The 24,056-nt window shown below is 36.7% G+C and overlaps 5 protein-coding genes across 5 annotated transcripts; 2 read left to right on the top strand and 3 right to left on the bottom strand.

The window, feature by feature from the left end:
* Positions 1–230: 230 nt before the first annotated feature.
* On the top strand, positions 231–1,636 carry K460DRAFT_298261 (FAD dependent oxidoreductase). The gene is made up of 5 exons (XM_040929760.1): positions 231–317; positions 375–494; positions 549–747; positions 828–1,231; positions 1,288–1,636. The coding sequence occupies exons 1-5, from the start codon at positions 292–294 to the stop codon at positions 1,595–1,597; spliced, it is 1,059 nt and encodes a 352-aa protein (XP_040792207.1). The 5' UTR covers positions 231–291; the 3' UTR covers positions 1,598–1,636.
* A 3-nt stretch (positions 1,637–1,639) lies between these two features.
* On the bottom strand, positions 1,640–4,171 carry K460DRAFT_360504 (uncharacterized protein). The gene is made up of 2 exons (XM_040932285.1): positions 2,522–4,171; positions 1,640–2,474 (listed from the first exon to the last, which is right to left on the bottom strand). Exons 1-2 carry the CDS (start codon positions 3,841–3,843, stop codon positions 1,826–1,828), a joined length of 1,971 nt encoding a protein of 656 aa, XP_040792206.1. The 5' UTR covers positions 3,844–4,171; the 3' UTR covers positions 1,640–1,825.
* Positions 4,172–6,605: 2,434 nt separating this feature from the next.
* On the bottom strand, positions 6,606–10,179 carry K460DRAFT_324129 (tetratricopeptide repeat domain-containing protein; the record flags this gene model as incomplete). Its single annotated transcript, XM_040930564.1, has 4 exons — positions 9,605–10,179; positions 9,093–9,545; positions 8,176–9,037; positions 6,606–8,117 (listed from the first exon to the last, which is right to left on the bottom strand). The coding sequence occupies exons 1-4, from the start codon at positions 10,054–10,056 to the stop codon at positions 6,606–6,608; spliced, it is 3,279 nt and encodes a 1,092-aa protein (XP_040792205.1). The 5' UTR covers positions 10,057–10,179.
* Positions 10,180–10,833: 654 nt separating this feature from the next.
* Positions 10,834–12,414, top strand: K460DRAFT_372096 (cytochrome P450 52A11; the record flags this gene model as incomplete). The annotated part of the gene is made up of 2 exons (XM_040934475.1): positions 10,834–10,987; positions 11,192–12,414. 2 exons carry the CDS (start codon positions 10,834–10,836, stop codon positions 12,412–12,414), a joined length of 1,377 nt encoding a protein of 458 aa, XP_040792204.1.
* Positions 12,415–15,658: 3,244 nt separating this feature from the next.
* K460DRAFT_298249 (uncharacterized protein) lies at positions 15,659–17,961 on the bottom strand. Its single transcript, XM_040929759.1, has 3 exons — positions 17,825–17,961; positions 17,061–17,777; positions 15,659–17,012 (listed from the first exon to the last, which is right to left on the bottom strand). Exons 1-3 carry the CDS (start codon positions 17,872–17,874, stop codon positions 15,716–15,718), a joined length of 2,064 nt encoding a protein of 687 aa, XP_040792203.1. The 5' UTR covers positions 17,875–17,961; the 3' UTR covers positions 15,659–15,715.
* Between the last annotated feature and the right edge of the window lie 6,095 nt (positions 17,962–24,056).

Raw genomic sequence — 24,056 nt, 5'->3', positions numbered from 1 at the left:
GAATCAAGCAGATCATAAAGGCTATCTGCCCTGACTTGCGCGAGTTAGCAAGCGAGATAGGCGTTCACTAGCTTGCTAACTGATAGGCGCAGGTAAATGAACGCCACCAATCAAAACCGACGCCGTGAAAAACGCCCGATCACAACGCGGAACTGCGGCAACCCTTGATTTTTCCGACGGCGTCGGCATTCGGTGGGTCCAGCGCAGGCTTGCAACCACCAAGAAGTGCAGGTTGATAAATGGGACATTGCGCAGTGAGAAATAGGAAAGGGTAACAAGCTCAAGACAGAAATGGGAAAATCAATTGTAATCGTTGGGTAAGTTCTCGCACAAACAAATAGCAAATTGTCAAAAAGCTAATGTGCTTTCAATAGCGCTGGTGTGATTGGCCTAGACGTTGCGCTCTTGCTTGCGGAACGTGGCTACGGGTCACATATCACGGTCATCGCAGAACATTTACCTGGAGACACGTCAATAAATTACACATCGCCTTGGTCCGTCGAAATCCTTCACGCTGCAAGGTTCATCAAACTAATTAAAGAAACCAGGGCTGGAGCAAACTTCTCCGCAATATCGGGTAACGATGCGAATGCTCTCCGCTGGGACAAACTTGGCTATGGCCACATGATGAAGCTCGCCGAGGAACACGGTGTCGAAGCTTGCATTTCGAAAACACCTTCATTCGAGTACTGGGACGAAATGCCATCGCGTACCAAGATCGATTCAATGTCTGAATACCTCAAAGATGTAAGGAACAGCCCCTACGCAGATGCTCGAAACATACATTGTGTCTTAGGGGCGAAAATAGGGCTTACCATAAGGAACAGTTCAAGATTCTCGCCAAATCAGATATCCCGGAAGGATGTCAGTTTGGAGTTTCCTTCACTACCATCACTGTCAACGCACCAAGATATATCCAATATCTGCACCGGTTACTGAAAGAGAAATACGGCGTAACTTTTATTCGCGAAAAGCTCACAAGCATCGAATCAGCATTCTCGCATCCATCGACAAAAGTTGTCTTCAACTGCACCGGCAACGGCGCGCGTGACCTACCAGGCGTCCAGGATTCAAAATGCTATCCCACCAGGGGACAGATTCTTCTCACAAGAGCACCACACATTGCCAAGAATGTAATGCGCCATGGAAAAGATTATGAGACGTATATTATTCCAAGGCCGCAGTCGAATGGAAATATCATCCTTGGTGGATTCATGCAAAAGGGCGTAGGGTAAGTCCTACGTCTGACCTTTTCTACCCATTCGAGTTCTAACATAATTCATCTAGTACTGGAGATACTTTCTCAAGCGAATCTGAATCGATCCTGAAACGCACTACGACTCTACTTCCTGAAATACTTACAGGTGGTGCAATGGAGGTTTTGGCTGCATTTTCCGGCTTACGGCCATCGCGTGAGGGCGGTGCTCGCGTGGAGAGGACGAGTATTCCGCTTGATGGATCGGGTAGTGGCATTTTGGTACACAACTATGGCGCCAGTGGTACTGGGTTCCAAGCTGGTCTCGGCATGGCAAATGAGGCAGTAGGTACTGTAGAAGATGTGTTGTCGAGTTTGCCGCAGGCGAAGAGCAGGTTATAGTCCCAATTTGAAATGAAGCCGTATCTCGTTACCACCATGAATCCCTCCTCGATCAGCCTAATTGGTACTGTGGTAATCTCTGTACGGGTTCAAGGCAGCCTTCCGCTACTGACGTGCTTGTATCGGAAGTGATAGGCGAAGACGGTCCGCTCCATATAAAGTCACGTTTCATTGTTTCATGCGTATCTCTGGACCATCGCGTCGATATACTATAAACGGTAACCTTATTCAGCCTGCACTTGGATCCAGGCTGGCTTTGAGTGCTTCCTCCACATGCGGCTGTAATTGCAAAACCTTGCCCACGCCCTTCCAAAATATGGCATCTATTCTCAACAGACCTAAGCGAAGAACAGGCAACATAGTCGACTTGAGGCGCATCTCCCTGCGCGCGTTGTGTAGATCCCGGAACCAAGTGACGGCTTCTTGCGTGTCCGGCGAGGATATTGCCATCATCAGATCAAGAAAACAGATGCAGGAGAAGGCCACCTGGCTCCAGTGGGGCCAAAATATGTGAAAGTGTTCCTCGGTCAAACTCTTGACAAAGTTGGCAGTTGCCGTGGTTGAAGACCGTACTCCTGTTCTGGCGAAGCCCATGACGTCTTGCTGATCCCTCGTTAATTGGTTCGTAGCGTCTGTCGTTTTAGTGCTCGAGTTCAATTTTGCGACGAACGGTCGCATAATAGCGCGGAAGATCGTCATTTGTACGTAATGATAACCCAGAGCGCAAATTGTAGGTAGAGACGCAGGATCTTTTGAACGGTCGCTTGAGTGCTGCACAAAGTCCTGGTGCCACTTAGATAACTCCTCTAGAAGCTCTTTTGACACATCCAAAGTTTTCTGAGTATCCGAGGCTAATTCGTGGATAGCACGTAATGAACTGCAAAAGTCAATTTTGGTCCTCGAGCGATGCTGCAAAGGGCTTACAAGAGTTTCAGAAGAACATCCCCTAGTAGCGGACCCAATTTGGCATAGTATATATGTTCGGACCATAGTCCTAAGCTCATGGAGGATGCGTAACCATCGGCAGCTGTAAGTGATGTTACAAGCCAGGAGTCTCGCGTTATCAATGGCGGCCTACCGAGGCTAGAGGCCAACCACTTGTCTAATGCGAATATGGTGGATGATAGCCGACGGCGCAAGGCAATCTGCCATTGTGCAATGTTCCAAAGGCTAGGATCGTAATGTAGGCCCAAGGTTTGAGATGCAGAGACGAGCGCACCATGGAGAGACCATTTGAAAGAAGATTCGAGGACCAGAGGATTGGTTGAGGGTCGCAGTACGAGCAGAAGCAATGTCTGCACTAGTGACAAATTGGGATTGTGTGCTTCGTATTGCAGAGCCTCGTCAACAAGCCTGAAAAGAGCCTGGTTATTCAGAGTCTCGTATGCTAGCTCAATTGACAATACATCGTCGAATCTAGCGAATGGCTGTGCGACCAAATAGATAGCTGCCAGCAAGTAAGGCGGGCTAGCTTGCGGATCTGGGAAAAGCGAATCGGAAAAAATGGGATACTGGGGCAGGATGAACCTGCGAAATAGTGCAATGAGCCGAATGCCTGTATCGGCTGATACTAAAAGCTCAAGTTTTCCCCTTGAAATTTCAGACGAGATCTGACTGAGGCCCATTTCCTGTCTTGACAAGGAGAACAATCCAGGTTGAGAGAGTAGAAATTGCGTAGGAACGCTGCCTTGAGAAACAGAATGTATGTTCAATTGTTTGAACTGGAAGGTACCAGAAAGATCATATCGGTAGTTTTGTAGTAAGTAGGGGTCCATGTCACCACTTAATCCTAGCGCCTGGGGACTGAGACTGTCGTTCGCGTCTAGCTGTGTTTCAATTGGTTTTGTGTCGGGCCAGTCTGATGTACCTTGTACCTCCACCGTCGCATGCAAGTTTCCAGGACTCATCTCCCCCTCCAAGCTTGAGTAATTACGGCCATACTGAGCATCAGGTTCAACTTCGTCAAATTCACCGAAGAATTGATTGGCAAGATTTGCGAAAAGAAGGTCTTGGTTCGAAGTGTCGCCGCGTAGACTTTCCTGCAAAAAGTTCGTGGGAGAGGCTGGAAAGGCCATATCATGATCTTGGGGGGAGGCTTCTGTTGTCGGAGTAGGAACCGGTTGAAATGCTAACGTATCCGGCTTTGGGCTATCAACTTGGTCGAGACAGGATACTGTTGGCCTGGAGAGTACCGCTTCACTGCTTGTCGAAGTCGTCGGTCGCTTTCTCGGCTGAGCAGCCTCCATGAAGGTGCACTCCCGTCCGTGCAACGCGCACAAGCGGCAAGGCACATGGCCTTCAATTCGACATGCTGTTTTGCGTGATCGACAGAAATCGCAAGGGCGCTGTCGCTTGCTCATGTACTTCCGTGTCGATGCTGACATGGGGATGGGGGTACCATGTACGCCAGACGAGAAAGTGCGACAATGTTTGGTTAGGATCTGGGAATTTGTTCGTGGTCGGCGTGAGGAATGCGCGGCGGAACCTCGGCAGTCCCATTTCGGAACTGAACAACAATCGTCTGGACCTGCTACGGCGAGATATCAATAATTTAACATCCATCGGATCTGGTCGTTAACAGGCATTGCAATGACAGCGGCATAGCTTGGGTTTCCGTTCGCCGTTCGCTCAGCCGTTATAGAACTCGGTCTTTAAAGAGAAAAACGCGCTCTGTTTTAGCCCTTGGAGCACGGCCGCTACCGAGGTGAGTCAGCCAACGAGCCGCATCGGCCAACGAGCCACCTAAACATTATAATAAACTCAACCCACTTTTTTTACTACGCGATATCTCTACTACTATAACTTTAATTAAAAAAGTAATTGCAGCAATTAATTTATAAAATTTAAAAAAATAACTCTTATACTGCGCAGCTATAAAAAAATTTAGTATTAATTAAATAACTTTAGTGCAAAGATACTAAAAGAAATTGCACTTTTATATAAAAGAAACTTAATAATAAATATATTTTATTTTATAATAAAAATTAGAGCTTATGTAGTATATATAAAAATTATTTAATTATAAACTTTTATTTATAAAAGCTATAATAAAAAATTTTGCCTTTATAGTATTAAAGTAGGAAATTTTTAATATATAAATTATTTACTTTTTAAGAAGATACTGCAATACTCTTACTTTAAAATATACTACTAAAATAAATTGCAAACAGTTTTTTACTAATACTAAGCATAGCTATAAGTTATATTTTAACTTTTTTTATTTAAAAATTTAAAAGTATAATATTAACGCGCGCCATATTTATAATATAAATAAAAAAAAATTTTTTATTAGTATTACTTTACGCTTTAAATAGGTCTTTTTAAAGTAACTTTAAAAGCAAAAATAAATTATAATAGCTTTATAAAATAGTAACTAAAAGTAGATAATAATTTTAGTATATATTTATATAGATAAGAGCGCAGTAAATTTAAGTATAGTTTTTAAAAAAAAAAGAAAATTTTGCAACACTTAGTTACGCAATATAAAGGCTAAAAAATACTAAATTTTTTTTATAATAAGTTTTTCTAAATAGTTTAATAATAATATTAGTTTAGCTTAGTTTAAATAAGTTTTTAATTAGCATATAAAAAGCAAGGCATAAGCAAATTACAAAATTTTTATCTTTAATAGCTATAGCAGCTACTTTACTACTAATTTTATAAATTTTTGCAATACTAATAAAATTTTTTTAATAATATTTCTTTTTTATTTAATTTATAGCTTATAACTTTTAGATATAGTGCTTTTTTTGCTTTTTTTAACTGCCTATTTAACTAAGCTTTTATACTACCTTTATTATAGCTAAAGCCTTATCTTTATAAATAAAGGCAACTTTTTCCTATTATTTTAAACTATTTATAATACTATATTTACTTTTATAAATATATAAAAAGCGTTTAAAGCTATAAGCGTTAAGCTACTTAATACTAATATTATATTATAATAATTTAAAATATAACTATAACAAAAAAATTAAAAGTTAATAAATAGAAAAAATAGTAATAAAAATACTTAGAACTAGCTCTACAATTTATTTAAAATTACTATAAAAAATAAAGCAAAAATTAAAGCTAAATAGTTAGGCTTTATACTATATTCTTTTTAAGTGCAAAATAAGTTTTTCTACTATAAAAATAAAAATTTCCGCAATGCGCTTTTAACTAAAAAAAGGCATAAAAGTAAAAATAAACTTTTAGATTTTTAATAGTATAAAAAATTTTATAGCGCTATAGTATTTTAAAATTTAAAGACTATTTAGGAAGCTTGCGCGTGCAATATAGTAAAATAATATAAAAATAAAACTAAATAATTTTAAAAAAAAAAAATAAAAAAGCTAAAAGCAGTAGCAATATTATATAAAAAAAAAATTATAAAAAAAGTAAAAGTAGTATAGTTACTTACTAAAAAGCGCGCTGTAAAAGAGCACATAGTAGTAGTTTAAAAATAAACTACTATACGCGTATAAAAGTAATAAAAAAAAAAAGCTATAATTTTATAAAAATTTTATAATAAAGTAAATAAATATAAGCAAATAATTTTATATTTTATAAATTTAAATATAGCAAAGCATTATTATATTATAAATGCTAAAAGTAGTAGTTTAAATGTATTATAGCTACTACTGCTTTTACTTAAAACTACTGCGCGCAGCTGCTAAATTAACTTTCTATAAAAATTTAAATAGTATAAATTAATTGCAAGCTTTTATTTACTAATACTTTAAAAAATCCTGTAATAATAGTTTTTATAGGTGGCTCTACAGCCTTATTTTTATATATTAAAAAGTTTGGTAGGGTAGCTCGTTGGCCGATGCGGCTCGTTGGCTGACTTACCTCAGTACCGGTAAACCCCGAGTGCAAGCCTCAAATCGGCAAAACCAGTTTCCAGTTTGGAGATTGTACTGTCAAAACATTCAAAGCTGTCAGGTTCGCTCGTTGATCGCGGAGAGCGGTACAACAGTAGGGATTCGCTAAAGGTCATTCACTTGATTACTAATCCGCTGGTATATTATGTCGACGTCAACAAATGTGTTCCGTCTTTCTTCCTCCTCTCTTCCATCCACTTCTCCATATTCCCCCTCAACTTTTTCGCAACTGGGTGCTCAGTCGTGCTAATCCTCTCAAACCCGTGCAGCGCCTCAGCCACCACCCTCTTACATTCCTCTACTTTTCCAAGCGCGTTATATATCGCAGCCAGCTCTACAAGCCCGCCCAGTCTATCCGGATGATACTGACCCCTACCCCCAAGAAGATTGCGTTGTCGTTCCGTGACATCGACGAGCTGTTGCTCTGCCTCTCCCCATCTTTTCTGCTGCACCCATATCTTCCCGAGATGATAGCGGCCCCAAAGACAAGCATGATGATCGATGCCTAGATTACGCTCAGCAATTGGTAAACACACAAGAATTAGCTCCTCGGCATCTTCCGGGTTGCCCAAACCACTCTTGATGAGGGCTAAGTTCGTCATAGCGAGGAGTGTATATCCGTGCTCTCTGCCCAGCTTCTCTTTTCTTATCTCAACCACTTCATTCATCATTTCGTGGGCATGGTTGAGATGAGCTTGATCACCGCTTCGCACAGCGGTTGCACAGAGGTTTTCGCATGCTATGAGGGTGCGCAAATGGTCGTCTCCATGCACCGTTTTCATTCCATCGATAGCCCTAAAGTGAAGTTCCCGAGCTTTCTTGATGGAGTCCTCTGTGTAAAACATCAAAACCGTTCGCCCAAGACAATCAATGGCATTGAGCGTGTCTTCGTGGTGGAGGCCGTGTAGTTCTGTCAATCCAGCAACAGCTTCTTCCTGTAACTTTTTTGCGTCGCTAAAGCGACCTTGCAAATATCGGGAGTCTCCAAGTGTGCACTTTGCCACCAGTGTGTCATGGTGGTCAGTACCCATATGGGCCATACAAGCGTCTAGGACTTGTTCATGCAGAGCGGCAGCATCATCACTCTGACCGAGATTGTACAGAGTTCCTGCGAGCGCTAGCGTGATACGACGAGTTATGGCATTTTGCAAGCCCAAAACCTGCATTGTGAAGTCTTTGACCGCTACCTGAAGTCTCTTCGCTTCTTCCCAGCGTCCATTTTGGGCGTAAACGATACTAAACTTCGCATACATTAGTGCTTTCTCTCGGTTAAAGCCACCCTCGAATACAGGCCATGGTCTCATTCGAGCCATACGCTTGTCTCGCATGCGTTGATCTATTGACGTCTGGCATTCATGTACATGGTCGATATGGGGTAGGAGGTATTTTCGAATACCCTCGTCCTCTATTGTGTTGCCAAGAGGCGGTATCAAGATACAATGCGCAAGCAGTGTCGCTGCAGCTTCGGACCAAACCCCTTGCTCTGCAATACTCATATCAGGTCTTTCACGTGCCCACTTGTGAACAAGGGGGTGGATCGAGTAACTGTCAGTAATCTCGCTGTGTGAGATTAGTGAGAATCGCGTGAGCTGCCGAAGAGCAAGACGTAAACGATCAGAGTCAAAATCCTCCGATATTCGACCGGCTCGGATAACCTGTTGGTCATCAGCCATATAGTTTCAGACACTCAGAATAGAGGCAATTATAACGTACACTAGGGAGAACGAGTGGGCTTCGGTTTTTATAGATAAAGGCTAGGACCTTGAACGAGGTCTCTTTCCACCATGTTGACCAGTCAGGTGGTGGACTAGTGGCACGACTCTGTGCTTCATTTCCCTTGTCTTCCTCTTGCTGAATACTCTCAAGTTTTGAATTCGTTATTGCTCTTCTTAGCATGTCGAAGCGAATGTTTTGATTGTGCAAGAACGCAAAAGTGTTGAGTAACTGTAGTGCATCTCTGGAAGCCTCCTTATCTCGGATATTTATTATAGCTTGGCGATTGAGCTCAAAGGTTGTGATGACGCTCAGATTGTCCACCGCATCTCTCTCCTTCACGGCTAGTCTCCTTTGTCTCGTCTTTATCCATTGGCGCTCATAGAAATCCAAGTACTCATGAATCTTGCAGTACCCTTGTCGTATTGTTTTGCCTGCCTGGGTGATCGCCAGAGCAAGATATCCAAGTGTTTTCGCAATGGTTGTGGCGACATTGGACATGGCGGAACTCCATGGTTGTATTTGTCCAGCAGCATTGAGAAGTAGACAGCTTGCTTCATCCTTATTTAATCCTTGAAACTCAAAGAATCTGTTACCGACCGTCCCAAATGACTTATTGACTGGGTCCCGCGTTGTAATGAGGACATGTCCCCGATTTCCTCGTGGAAAATACTCATCAAGCTTGAGGTCAGGGTCATCAGCATTGTCAATAATGAGCAGCCAGGGTTCACTAAGGTTTGATAGCCAATGTAGCGCGGCATTCTCGTTTGCCTCTACGCCCCCAATTATTGACACATTATGGGAAAAGGTTTGTTTGAGACGGTGACGGCTGCTTCCATCAACCCAAAAAACACCCCAGAAACTATTTTCGCCCAGTTAGCGCTGTATGATTTCCCCAATGGCTACTATAGACTTACTGATCTCGATTATCCTCTGCAAACTTGCAACAGAATTGTGTTTTACCTGAACCTCCAACACCATAAACAACGAAGCGTTTTTGCTTTTCGTGTGTCATTTCAGATGATCTGGCCTTACTCTGAGATGCTTGGGGCAATATCCAGTTGCCTAATTGCTCTGCCTGCTCTGCTCGGCCGGTGTAGAATGTCTCGACGGGTTTGGGCGTATCGAAATGTTTATTCGTGTTCGATTGACCATGCGTAACGCTGTTCCCGAGGCTGTTGATTGACTTGCCAATTTGATTAAGTACCGACAGAGAGATAGAAGTGAAGTCATTGTATACTAAGGAAGCTGGCGTGGTTCGGTATGGACGCAACTGAGTGTCTTCCAGTTTGCTTTCGAGCTCTTGCATCAAATGAGCTAGCTGTTTAAGATGCTCCGTTTGGTTCTCGCGATATTCTCGAGTCGAGTACCTGGATGCGCGTTAGCATTAGCGCCGCAGGTAGCCAGAGTTCCATAGAGATTCACTCACATGTCAATACAGCTAAGCCAGATCTGTAAGGCTCCATGATAAGTACCGATCTGGTCCCTAAATCCAGAGATGACTCCTCCCTTTGCCCTTTTCCGGTGTTGTTTCATTAGACCGTCCCTTTTACCGGTGATTGATCGACTGTCGCCGTAGATTTGCCTCACGGAGACTTCAAGCTTCTGGACAAGCTTCTGACCGTTCTGTAGCGCCTGACCTGTGTTGAACCACAGCATCTTTTCTTCCTTTCCTAAGGCGTCATTGGTGATGTTCTTGAGGAATTCCTGTTCTAAATGCCCATGCACTTGCTTCAAGCCTTCAACTTCATTGATCAAGCCTGAAATATCATCCTCGATGCTTTCTACAGCCTTTTGGACATCCTTGAGATAGCTGATGACTCGAAAAGCAACGTCAGCGATGCCAACTCCGGCAGCGATGATTGACACCGGTTCAGCCATGACGATTGTATGATTAGGGATAAGTCTGCGGTAGCATTTTGTTCCACAATTCAACTTTCTGAGGTAGAGAGGCAGTCTTATAGCTTCCTGTAATCGTTGCGTGAAAGGAGGCTCAGAAAAGTCTAGACAGCGATATTGAGTGCGCAACGATGGCAGGCTGTGAACCTTGAGCTGCGAACGGCCAAGCGGGGGGACTTCAGCCGGAGATTCATCTGTTCCACCGTCGTTATCAGTTCATCCACTCAAAAACCCTTCTCATTGCCTATGTCGTAGGAGGCAAACGACAGCTGATCTTTGGGTTACACGCAAGTAACAACTCAAACATGGATTTAGCCAACCAGAAGCGAGCGTTAACGAGTTTGTCTAAAATCAGGGCTCTGTCGCAGGCTTGTGTCACAGCCAAAGTTTTGATTGGGTACCAGTATGCAGTGAAATGTCACATGCAACCACATAAAGTCTTTGTAATTTGGGGGCCAGAAAAACAAAAGTGCTGAGCCGTCTAGAGGCCACCTGAGTTCATAAAACACACCCACCTCAACTGCTAGTTACCACTCAAATATGAAGCGAAATTTATCTGACGTAGAATTGCTGGACTGGATTAGGCGCTTTGAAAATCCTCTTACACCCAGAACGCTGCTTGTTGCTGCTGCGATATTCAGCCTTGTTGGGTATCGATTCTGGCAACACCAAGTCCAAAGACGGGTACGGCGCGGACCTTAGATCCATCTGAAACAGACAGCTAACATTTTAAAGCGAGACGACCAATATGCAGCGCGAATGGGGTGCAAGCCGGCACGAAGATGGGCAGCGAGATGGCCCCAAGGCCTGGACTTCCTTCTCAAGGCTGCTCACCATGCGAAGGCACAAACTATTCTGCAATTCTTTCTAGAAGTAGTAGAATCGAGTGGAACAACACATGAGCAACAGCTTCGTAAGAAGATTTCACACAATGCTACTTTTGTTCTCCTAGCTCTGTCACAGGCTGCCAAGTCTAGATACTAACGCAAGAAAACAGTGGGGGCTCGAGGAATCAATACTGTCGAGCCCCAGAACATAGAAGAGATTCTGTCCGTTCAATTTGAAGGTTAGATATCTTCTATTAGTGCAAGCTGGACGCACTGCTAACACTTCCAAGACTTTGGCCTTGGACTACGCCCAAAGCACTTCGCACCATTGATGGGAAGCGGTATCTTCACCCAAGATGGCAAATCATGGAAGCACTCGCGTGCACTTCTCCGCCCCCAATTTGCATCCAATCGCTATCAAAACTTTGAGGAGATCAAAAAGTGCGTCGAAAGCTTGTTGAGCAATGTCCCAGCAGATGGCATCATTGATCTACAGCCACTTTTCTTTCGGCTAACGTTCGACACCACTACTTTTCTCCTCTTTGGGGAGACGTTGAGCTCGTTGCAAAGCAGAGAAATTGCGGGACAAGAATCTGAATTTGGAAAGGCGTTCAACCTCGGCCAGGACTATCTGTCTCATCGTGGTCGATTGGGCGACTTCTACTGGCTTGCAAATACTCCTGAATTTCGTCGGGCGTGTAAGATTTCCCATCGTTTCGTTGATCATGCAATCCAGAGGGCATTAGACGCTGCTGACGCGCCACAACACGAAAAATCGGTCGACGATCAGAAGAAGCAATACGTATTCATCAACGCCCTTCTGCAAGAGACACGGGACAAGAAGGAACTTCGTGATCAATGTCTAAATGTACTGTTAGCGGGCAGGGACACAACTGCATGCTGTCTATCATGGACATTGAAACTTCTAGCGAGGCATCCGCGGGTTCTGGACAAACTACGCAAAGAGATTGAGTACGTTGTAGGACTAGGAGAGGACGCACCTCAACCTACCCGCGAGCAATTGAAGATGATGCGGTACCTCGATCTCGTTCTCAAAGAGGTCCTTCGACTATACCCATCTGTTCCAGTCAACTCCCGTGCGGCATTGAAAACCACCACACTTCCTCTCGGAGGGGGTCCGGACGGCCAATCACCAATTCTAATTAGAAAAGGAGAAGCAGTTGGTTACTGCGTATACGCAATGCACCGACGCAAAGACATTTACGGAGAAGATGCACTCGATTTTCGACCCGAGCGTTGGGAAGATGGCCAATTATTACGGGACGTTGGATACGGATATCTCCCATTTAATGCAGGGCCTCGAGTATGCTTGGGGCAGGACTTCGCTCTTCTTGAAGCGGGTTATACGACTGCAAGACTTGTTCAGCGATTTCCATTCCTTAGTGTACCGGCTGGAGAGCCTCCTGTGAGGATTAGCGAAGAGAAGCAAATATTGACGCTTGTTGTAGCTCCTGGGGACGGTTGCCGGGTACAAATGCGCTCGAGTAATTGAGGCAGCTTTAAATAAGGAGTTTCGGCTATTTCAGACTTATTATTCTCCTTTATTACGGCTCAATGAGCACGATTAGTCAATGCTGTGTCTTGGTCGGTGAGTTCAAATTCAGAAGTTTATTAAGGCAGGTAGCTAGTCAAGTGTGCTACGAATTTGCTATTAGCATAGAGAAGTATTTAATTGTTTCATGAATTAGCGCATAATCCTCAATAAACTTATATAAAGCATTAACTTAATAGCGCGAGGGTCTAATTAATAAGACAACGCTATAGAATGCGGTATAACTAATAACTAATTAACTCTATTAACATGCGAATATTTATCTTATTAATTAGACGCTCTAGTAGCAACCCCTACTAGTGCAGTGCTAAAAACTTTTACTAACTTTTTTAAATTCTTGTAAACTTCTAGACTAATAAAAAAAGTTATAAAGTAATAATTACAAAAATATTTAAAAAAAAAAAAAAGTTTTAAATTAAATAGTAATTATTTAGGGCTATTATAAGTAAAATAATTTATTTATAATTTAGTACTTATTACTTTTAACTATATTACTTTTATTTAATAGCTATATAAATTAATAAATTATTATTTTATATATATTTTAAGCTTTATATAGTAATACTAGTTGTTATAGCTTAGGCTTTAGCCCAAGCCCTAGCATTTGCGGACCGAGGACCTTAGCAAACCTTAGCAATAAACCCCTATATAAATAGCTAGAAATTTCTGTACTTTTTTAAGGTATACAATACTATTATTTACGCTTAAAATAGAATAATCCTAAGGCTAGTCCATAACACTAGTACACGCTAAACTAACTATACTTATTTTTAATTTTAATTTACTTTTTAAAGTACTATGTATTTTTAATTTACTAATTACTAGCTTTTTTTTCTTTTATCGACTTAATTTTAAATATTTTATTATATTTTAGTTATAGCTATAAGAGCAGCTATAATAATATAAAAAATTCTACTCCTAATATAAGGATTTATAAAACTAGAAGTAGCTAGTACTAATAAAACGCAAGGTTAGTTCTTAAAAATAGGCATTAAAATAAATATAAAAAAATATTAGTTTACAAAAAATAGTTTAGTTATAAGTATTATAAAGTAAAATAAAAATTGCTTTTATAATATAAGTAAAATACTTTATTAAGTTAAATATAATATACTATAAGGGCCTATTGCTTAAATTTATATACTTAGTACTATTTTTAGATTTTATTATTAAAATTTGTTTTAGGCGTTTTAGTAACTTAGAAATATACTATAACTACTAAAACTTATTAAAATATATATAATTTAGCTAAGTACTAAGTTACCTAGCGTTTCTGTACCTAAGTTAGTAACAAGAAGTAGAGTATTACTATAATTGTAATAATTAGTTATATATACATTAAAGTTTGCAGGAGTTAATTTTTATAGCTATATTTAATATAGTATACTACTTACTTACTTGCAGCTTAAAGTAGGTATAACCCTATAATTTATATTTAATAATATATACCTAGCTAATAAGTAAACTGCTTGTATTGCGTAGGCTTTAGGTATTAGTATAGTAAATTAGTGCAAATTTATACTTCTACTGTATTTGCAAACTAGCTTGCAATTTAGCCTATATATTAATAGGTAATAAATAGCTGCAGGCAGCAGGCTGCTATGCAGGCTATAGAAATTAGCAATAGTAAGTACTATAGTTAAGCTACTAGTGCAACTTTACTTTTTAAATACTTATTTTTTTTATATACAAACTACTACTACTATAATAGTCCCTCTACGTTTCTACTTTACTACTAGTAGTTTTTTTATTTTTTATAAAGTAGGCTATAGCGCGCTAGCTGCACTATAAAAACTATATAGTAAACTAGGTATACGCCCTGCCTATTAAGCAGGTAGCTATTTAGGAAATACTTAATAAAAAGTACTGCAATTTTAAGCATAACTTTACTAATAATAATAATAACTTATATTTTTAGAGTTAATAAGCAGCTACAATATTGCTATTGTATATTTACCTACTAGCTAAATTAGTAATAACCTAGCTATAGTAGTAGTAATATAGTTAAAAGTAACTTTTAAAGCTATTTGCTTTGAGCTAATAGTAGGCATTAATAGAAGCATTCCTAGCGCTAAATTAGATATCTAATTTAGAAATATTGTAGTTAGCTAGCTGCACTAAACTTTTAGTAGAGTAGTATAGTATAACTTTAGTAAAGCAACGCTAAGTATGCTATTAGGCTATATACTAACTACAAATATAGTAAAGCTAATAACAAGGTGCTAAATATCTATATAAATTAGGATTTTGTAAAGTTAGAACTTTTCTCTACTACTAATAAACCTAAGCTAATTATATTGTTACTAGTTGCTAAAAACTTGAATTTGTTTTTATAAGTATATAATAAATACTAAGGTATATACTTGCGTATGCGTGTGCAGTTATTATTTAGAATTATTTTTATAAGTGCTTTTAGTATCTAACCCGGAAATTTTATTAAGTTAAATGCCTAGAAGAAAATTAACAAGAGTTTGCTTTATAATAATATCGAGTTTATCTACTAGGATAATAAAAAATATAGTAGATATTTCCTCAAAGTTTGCTTACGCAATTAAAAAGGATATTATAATAATAATAAGCACGCGTATATACTACTACAGATAAATAGGTTAAAATAATTTTTATACTTTCTAGGAAATCTAGTCTAATATTAAAAAGCACTATATTTGCATTCTTACTAGCAGGGCTCTTGTGCTATAAATTTAACTTAAAAATAGTACTTTATACTTTATTAAATACTCTAAGTTAGAACTTAAAATCTTTAGTAGTAGTAAAAGTAACTACAGGAAAGAGATATATAGTAATTTTATCCCAAACCTCCTAAGGAACCTTAGTATAAGCAGCTATATTAGTAGTGTATATATATTAAGAGTAAAGAAATGCGTAAAAAAAAGCAACATATTTATACAAAAAACTTAATTTTAGGTACTATATACTAATACTTATTAAAGCGCTAGCATTACTAGCTAAGTAACTAGAAGCGCATAATATAACGTAGTCCCCCTTTTCTAAAATACTAGTTCTAGATACTTGGAAATATTATTTTCTCTTATTAACCCTTTAATTACTATATTCTAATTTAAGGAATAAATTACCTGCGTTTGTGCTTTTAGTACATATAAGCTTATTATACTTACTATTTGTATATATCTAATACAATACGCACCTAAAAGAAATATACTATGCAGTTTATAATAAAAACAATGTTATTAATCTTGGCACATCTTTCACTTACCCACATTCAGTACGCTTTACCGAGTTCAATCTTTAACAACCCCCTCTTTTCAGCCTCCTCATCGTCCTCAAATACCAATTCCAGTTTCTCAACTGGCTGGCCTGTACTACCATTGTCTAGAGTGCTGACCCTAATTCCGACGCTTTTGCGAAAGGTTTCCATCGAGTCTAGACCTACAGAGATGTGCCCGAGGCCGGCAGGTTCCTTAGATTGAAGAGCTAACATAATAAGTTCGGTCGCGCTATCCCAGGCTATAGATGTGTGACCAGTAATGATTATATAGGAGACGTAAACGATAGTGATGATGCAGTAAGTGAGTATGACGGCGACGGAGAGGCGGATGGATGTATCGGTTGCCCCGTAACCATAACCGTCGATTGTTTCGATAAGTTTGAACGTGGACAGTCTTGAGGAGTCGTTCAGCTCGGATCCATTGTACCCTTTGTATAACTCGTAATTTATACCAAAATCCCCGCTTGCGAGCCGCACCGAAGCGGGAATCCAGGAGAGAGCAGCGGCGAAACACAAAGCTAGATTATGGATATCTCCTGAATTCAACTTTGTGCAGGGCAGGCCTAGCGAAGACACGAAGCCAGCATCAATGACAATCTCTGTCATGCTACTCTTCACTAGATATTCCCCGCTCTCCAGTGGCTTAGTCTGTATCGTAATGTCTGAGTTCAAAAGAACCATGGTTGTAGAAGTTTTATGCCAGAATGCAGCTACCGTGCATGTTGAAAGCCAGTTGGCCTCTGGAAAAGCAAGATACACCATAAGTAGATTTTTTGAGCTGTCAGGGGATGTCATCCACAGCGGTGGAATAGTGGACACATTAGCGTCGATCCGGTTCGCGTATTTCCTTAGATAGGGTCCCAGTACGTTGGCTGCATCATGTAATGGACTTTGCGAATCATCGTCTCGAATGTAATACACGTTCTCAACGTATTTTGCCGATTGCATGTATGAACATTTGACCATCACAAATGGCTGCGATGTGTAAGTTGTCCATCTTGCGTTGAAAGATTTTGCTCTAGTGATGTAAGGCCCGTCGTTATTTCCATCCTCTCTGCTGAAAGGACTATTGACAAGCAGATTCAATGCGCTTAAGATTGTTGGGATTGTTGCGATGTAGTTTCCCAAGGTCGAATTGGAATCTAAGGAGACTTGGTACGCAGTCCGAAGGAATCGTCCGATGTCGAAATGAAGGTTGTAGTCACTGCCCCAAGAGTACCCGTTGGTCCGCAGTCCATCAGCTGTATTGACGTCCACATAACTTGATCGTGAGAGCTCGTTCGATCTTGTGCTGGCCACCGTCAGCTCCGGGGATAAGTCTGCGGAATACACGACTCACATATTCATCACACCACCTGCAGTGTGGTTGTCAATTTGAACAGGGAATATCGAAGATTCTGTCACGTTGGAATAGCGTACGACGGTTCGATTTGTATGTGGCATATCAGGTCGAGGAATCATCAACACAGCTGATGACGGACCGACGACTGCCGTCATCAACAGTAAACCCAATGTTGATAAGGTGAATGCCACTTTACGTCGTGCACTAAAAGCTGGACTAAGAATAGCTGAAAAGAAGTCTAGTGACCATAAGTAGGACAACTGAGGAGCTTTCGCAGCTCCTGAGAGTGCGCCTAATGGTATATAACCGCTGATGGCCTGGAAGCGAATAACATGTAACAAGATATCAACAAGTGACGCTTGCATTAGCAACTCGTGTAGCTTAGCAGCAAATTGTAGAGATGTTCCGTTATCAGAGTTACCGCCGACCCAGCATTGTGTCCAGAACAAAACCAGGAGGACGAGAGCACCGCTCACTGGGATAAAGTGAAGCAGACTGTTTAAGGCTGCTATGCGCCGGCTTTTATATGCAGCGACTTTCGGATGCTCTTTTGGTGATCTCCAAGAGAAAGCGCTACCGGTAATATAGTCTGGCAGCTGAAATCCGATATGTTTGAAAAAATCTCGATATTTTGAGTTTGGCTCATTGAGGGGCTGCGCGCGCTCCAACCTTGGAATTTCGAAATCCAGAAGCCCAGTAGTGACGCTTCCATTTCTATAGATGTCAGAAAATTATCTCAATGTGCTAAGTGGCGCACAAACGGTATTTCTATAAGCTCCTGCTCCTGCATAGGCTCATTTTGTCTCGTCATGTCGAAGATAATAGCAGGGACACGAATCCAGATAATCTACCATGTGCTACGACGCAGTCGACTTGTGTGAGACAATAGAACGACTGGGTAGATGAAGGGGACAAAGCCATTTGTACTTGAGGGGAGACATCCGCGGAATGCTGACAACTAGGTCTGCCTTGACGAGGCAAGTGGGGCTACGTTGGGGGCCAAATGTCCGCGGCGTAAGCTGCCTCTAGGAGACGCATGCATGTCATGTGGCGACGTCCTCGTGTGTAAAACCCGGCTTCACACATGTTCGAACAGAGTCTGGAAGTGATTGGGTACAACAGAGCATGTCTATATCCACTCTCAATGATGTGCGATAGTGGAGGGTGAGGGGACTCTCAGCCTAAGCCTATTCGGAGCAGGCAACGATGCTATAGTAAAACTTGATTGACGGAACGGGGAAGGGCATGCATAGTGCGGAGGATCAAAATTCAGAGGAAACATAGGTACTAATGCCAGAACTCTGCAGCTTCGAGGACGCGCAATGTTAGTGCGCCCTACAGAGATAGCATGTTTGTCTACCGCGCTCCCACAAGCTTATAATTAGTACACTCTACGCAACGGCTGAAGTGGGGGCCAAAAGGTACGAACAATATTGCTGTCTAGTAATTAGAGCTTACTATGCATGCGCTGCCTAGCCTTAAGGCGTTAGCATAACGCAGCAGCTTTTTATGTACAACAGCTTTTAAAATACACAGTATGCAGTAGTTTTAGGGGCGATTAAATTAGAGACAATAAGTTGTCCTACCCTAGCTACTAGTCCTGCAGAATAAGAGCAAGAGCAAGTATTAGCTAATTAATCCTACTATTATGCTCTAGACTTTGTTTGTAATTAACTTAGACTCCTACGCAGTTCTGTAGTAAGTTTGCAAAATAAAATACTTTACTTATAGTACTTAGTAAAATTAGCTTCCCCTTAAGTATAGTTATAAAAAGTAAGCGCTCCTGCAAAAATAGGACCTAATATATTATTAATAGCTTACATTATTAGTATTTTTACTATATATTATATACTTTTATTTTTAGAATTGCTAAGTAATAAACTTCTAACTTTTAATAATATAACTTTAATTACTAAAAGTTAGCTTTTTTAATAGTTTTTAAGTATATATTTAAATATTTAATATTTCTATAAATAAAAGTAAAGTTGACGCAAGAGCGGATTATACAACGCAGTAAGAGAAATTAGTATAAAACTATAGTTTAGGTGCTATACTTAATACTTTAATATAGTATTAAGGCAGTAAAGTTTATACAATACTAGGCTAGCTAAATAAATTATTAAAACTAATAATTACTATTAGCAGACTTAATGCATTATTATTTAAAAATTATAGCAATATAACTAGGTTACAGTTATAATAATTTATTTGCAGGCAGGGCAAAAGCTGCTTACTTATTAATTTTTAATAGTAACTAACTTGTTCGGGCAATGCTAGGCAGGTTAAATTAAACTAAAATAAAATAGTTAGTTAAGTTTTTAAGCTTTGCAGACTATTATTAAACTATAGAAAATATTTAGCTTAATATTAAAAGCTTAGTTTAGTTATAAGCTTGCGCTTTATTTAACATTTTCCTAAATAAAAGTAAATAATTTAATTAGTAATAGCATGCAGAATATTAATTAAAGCTTTAGTTTAGCAAGTTAGCTTGCAAGAATTATAGGCTGTAGTATTTTATATAGTTATTAATAGGAATAGTTAAAAGTAGGAAGCTGCAGGCAGCAGTTCTAAATATATAATGCGTATATAAAAAAATATTTTTTTTATACAATTATCTGCCTGTGCCTTTGCAGCAAGCTATATTAACTACTAATAACTATATAATACCTACTAACGCCGTTTATATAATACTTATTAACAATTTCCTACTTTTTGCCTTATTATTTTATTAATATTTATAAAGGGTATTTAGTAGTATAGTTTTTTATACAAAACTAGTACTTTAAACTAATACTAGTAAGCATTTAAATGCTCTAGTAAGCTTAAATAAATTTTTAAAAGCTTAAATACTAGGCTTTTTAGCATACTAAAGTACTTTACTTTTAATTAGATTTTTTTTTAAAACTTAAACTTTTTTAGCAAAAAACTCTGCTAGAATAAAAAAGATTAAATATATTAGCTATATTTATTATTAGCTATTAAATATAAACTTTCTACTGCGGCTTAACTGCGGGCTAGAAGGCTTTTATTACTAACTAGTAAAATAAGCTTAGAGCCTTTTACTTAGCTCTTTAGAATAAAAAGCCTATTTAACTATACTAAAAATTATTTTTAGGCTACTGCGATTATCTGTAATTTAATAACTAAAAGTAATAGCTTTTTGCAGCTATAAAAATTATATAAATATTTAAGTAGCTTAATAGAAACTTTAGAAAAAAAAGCAAGTAATTAAACTAGGCATGCGCTTATTAATAAAAGGGAAAAATAGTGCTAGAAAAAGAAAAAAATAAAGAATAAAGAGTAAAAAGCAAAAAAGCAGTTAAGCATTAAAGCTAGCATTGCAAAAAAAGTTGTTATTATTATTTGCGTTGCTATTATTGTTGCCTAAAAGCCTAGTATTAATTAGCTGCTTAGCAGCAGTCTAATATTACGCTAGATATTTAAATATATACTTAAAGCTGTTAAAAAAGCCGCGCTTTAGCAGTTAAAGTTACATTATTAGGAGTTAGAAGTTTATTATTTAGCAATTCTAAAAATAAAATTACGTAATACATAGTAAAAATACTAATAATATAAGCTATTAATAATATATTAGGTCCTGTCTTTGCAGGTAAATATTTAATATAATATTAAACTACTTAATAGCTAACTAATACTAAGCTTTTAAGTAATAATAGTAATAGTAAAATAGTAATAGCAACGCGAATAGCAACGCGAATAGCAACGCAAATAATAATAATAATAATAATAATAATAATAATAATAATTTTTATAATGCTAGCTCTAATGCTTAGCTATTTTTTTACTTTTTTTTTTACTAGTACTATTTTTTTTTATTATATACTTAGCTTAATTACTTACTTTTTTTTTAGAGTTTCTGTCCTATTTAAGCGTTTATACAATTTTTATAGTTATAAAAAGCTATTACTTTTAATTATTAAATTACTAGTAATTGTAGCAGCACAAAAATAATATTTAATATAGTTAAATAGGCTTTTTATTTTAAAGCGCTAAATAGAAGGCTTTAAGCTTATTTTACTATTTAGTAATAAAAACCTTTTAGCTTATAGTTAAGCTGTAGTAAAAAGTCTACATTTAATAGCTAATAATAAATATAGCTAATATATTTAATTTTTTCTAGCAGAGCTTTTTGCTAAAAAAGTCTAAGTTTTAAAAAAAAAATTAATTAAAAATAAAGTACTTTAGTATACTAAAAAGCTTAGTATTTAAGTTTTAAAAAATTTATTTAAGCTTACTAGAGTATTTAGACGCTTACTAGTATTAGTTTAAAATACTAGTTTTATATAAAAAGCTATACTACTAAGTACTTTTTATAAATATTAATAAAATAATAAAATAAAAGGCAGAATTAAAAAGATTATTAATAGGCGTTATATAAACTTTTTTAGTAGCTATTGCAGTTTATAAATTAGTAGTTAATATAGCTTACTATAAAATAATTATATAAAAAAAAGGCGTTTTTTTATATTTGTATTATATATTTAGAACTATTATTTATAGCTTCTTACTATAAACTATTGCGTTTTATTAAAAACTATAATTTATAATTTTAAAATTTCTTTGCAAGCTAACTTACTAAATTATAACTTTAATTAATATTTTATATACTATTACTAATTAAGTTACTTACTTTTATTTAAGAAAATATTAGTTAAAGCATAAATTTATAACTAAATTAAGCTTTTAATTTTAAGCTAAGTATTTATTTATAATTTAATAACAATAGTTTATAAAGCTTAAAAACCTAATTAAATGCCTTATTTTAGTTTAATTTAACCTGCTTAGCATTACTTAAACAAGTTAGTTACTATTAAAAATTAATAATTATATTACTATAATTTTTAAATAATAATATATTAAGTCTACTTATAGTAATTGTTAAAAATTTCTTAATAATCTATTTAGCTAGCTTAGTATTATATAAATTTTACTGCCTTAATACTATGTTATAGTGCTAGGTATAGCACTTAAACTATAGTTTTATACTAACTTTTTTTACTACGTTGTATAATTTACTTTTGTATTAACTTTACTTTTATTTATAAAAAAAGTAAGCGCTATATAATAAGTAAGAGTTATAATACTATACTTTATAGATTAGGTATAGTATTAGCTTTTAAGTACTACTTATTTGCACTAAAAATTGCAGTGCAATAAAAACTTGTACTAGTGCAGCCTTTAATACACACTAAACCCCTTTACGCTATACCTAATCTATTAAAAGTAATATTGCAATTTCTATTTATTATATAGTGCACACTTTTTTGCAACTACGCTTAAAAAGGAAGCTATTTTTACTAAAAACTATACTTTACTACTTTTATAGTCTATCTAGCCTAATATATTCTACTTGCAATTATACTATATAGTAAATTACTATATAACTACTTTCTATAAGTACTAGTCCTGCAAAGACAGGACCTAATATATTATTAATAGCTTATATTATTAGTATTTTTACTATATATTGCGTACTTTTATTTTTAGAATTACTAAGTAATAAACTTCTAATTCCTAATAATGTAACTTTAACTGCTAAAGCGCGGCTTTTTTAACAGCTTTAAGTATATAATTTAAATGTCTAGTATAATATTAGACTGCTACTAAGCAGCTAACTAATACTAGGCTTTTAGGCAATAATAGTAATTATTAAATTAATACTAAAAATAGTAACGCAAGCAACGGCAACGCAAACAAGTTTTTTTATAATGCAATTTTTTTACCCTTTTTTGCTACTATTATTTTTCTCTTTTATTGCCTAGCTTAATTGCTCGCTCCTGCTTTTTAGGGTATATTTATTTTACTTAAGCGTTTGTATAATTTTTATAGCTATAAAAAGTTATTATTTTTAGTTATTAAATTGCTAGTAACTATAGCAGCCTAAAAATAATTTTTAGTATAGTTAAATAGGTTTTTTGTTTTAAAGAGCTAAGTAGAAAGCTTTAAGCTTATTTTACTAATTAATAATAAAAGCCCTTTAGCCCGCAATTAGGCTATAGTAAAAAGTTTATATTTAGCAGCTAATAATAAATATAGCTAATATATTTAGTTTTTTATAGCAGAGCTCTTCTTTACTAAGAAATTCTAGGTTCTAAAAGCAAATTTAGTTAAAAGTAAAGTGCTTTAGTATAGTAAAGAGTTTAGTATTAAGTTTTTAAAAAAAAATTTAAAGCTTACTAAAGTACTTAAACGCCTACTTATACTAGTTTAACATGCTAGTTTTATATAAAAAGCTATCTTAATATAAAATATTTATTATAATATTTAATAAAATAATAAAGCAAAAGGCAGGATTAAAGAAATTATTAATAAGCGTTATATAAACTTTGTATAGCTTATTGCAAAATAATTATATAAAAGGAAGGCGTTTTTTTATATATGTATTATACATTTAGAACTGCTACTTATAGCTTCCTACTTTTAATTATTGCAAGCTATTAACGACTATATAAAATACTATAGTTTCTAATTTCTTATAAGCTAACTTGCTAAATTAAAACTTTAATTAATATTCTGTATGCTATTATTAATTAAGTTGCTTACTTTTTTTATTTAAGAAAACGTTAGTTAATGCGCAAGCTTACTACTAAATTAAGCTTTTAATAGTAAGCTAAGTATTTATTTATAGTTTAATAAATAATAGTTTTTATATAAAGCTTAAAAATTTAACTAAATACTTTGCTTGCAATAGATATTAATTAACTTGCCTAGCATTACCTAAATAAATTAGTTACTATTAAGAGTTAATAATTACGTTGCTATAATTTTTAAATAATAACATATTAAGTCTGCTAATAGTAATTATTAGTTTTAATAATTTATTTAGCTAGCCTAGTGTTGTGTAAATTTTACTGCTTTAATACTATATTAAAGTGCTAGGTATAGTACTTAAACTATAGTTTTATACTAAATTCTTTTACTGCGTTGTATAATCCGCTCTAGCGTCAACTTTACTTTTATTTATAGAAATAA

Source organism: Cucurbitaria berberidis (genome assembly GCF_010015615.1).
Source record: "Cucurbitaria berberidis CBS 394.84 unplaced genomic scaffold K460scaffold_1, whole genome shotgun sequence".
Classification (NCBI taxonomy): Eukaryota; Fungi; Ascomycota; class Dothideomycetes; order Pleosporales; family Cucurbitariaceae; genus Cucurbitaria; species Cucurbitaria berberidis.
Note: the sequence above shows the minus strand (reverse complement) of the source record. Positions and strands in the feature narration are given on the sequence as shown.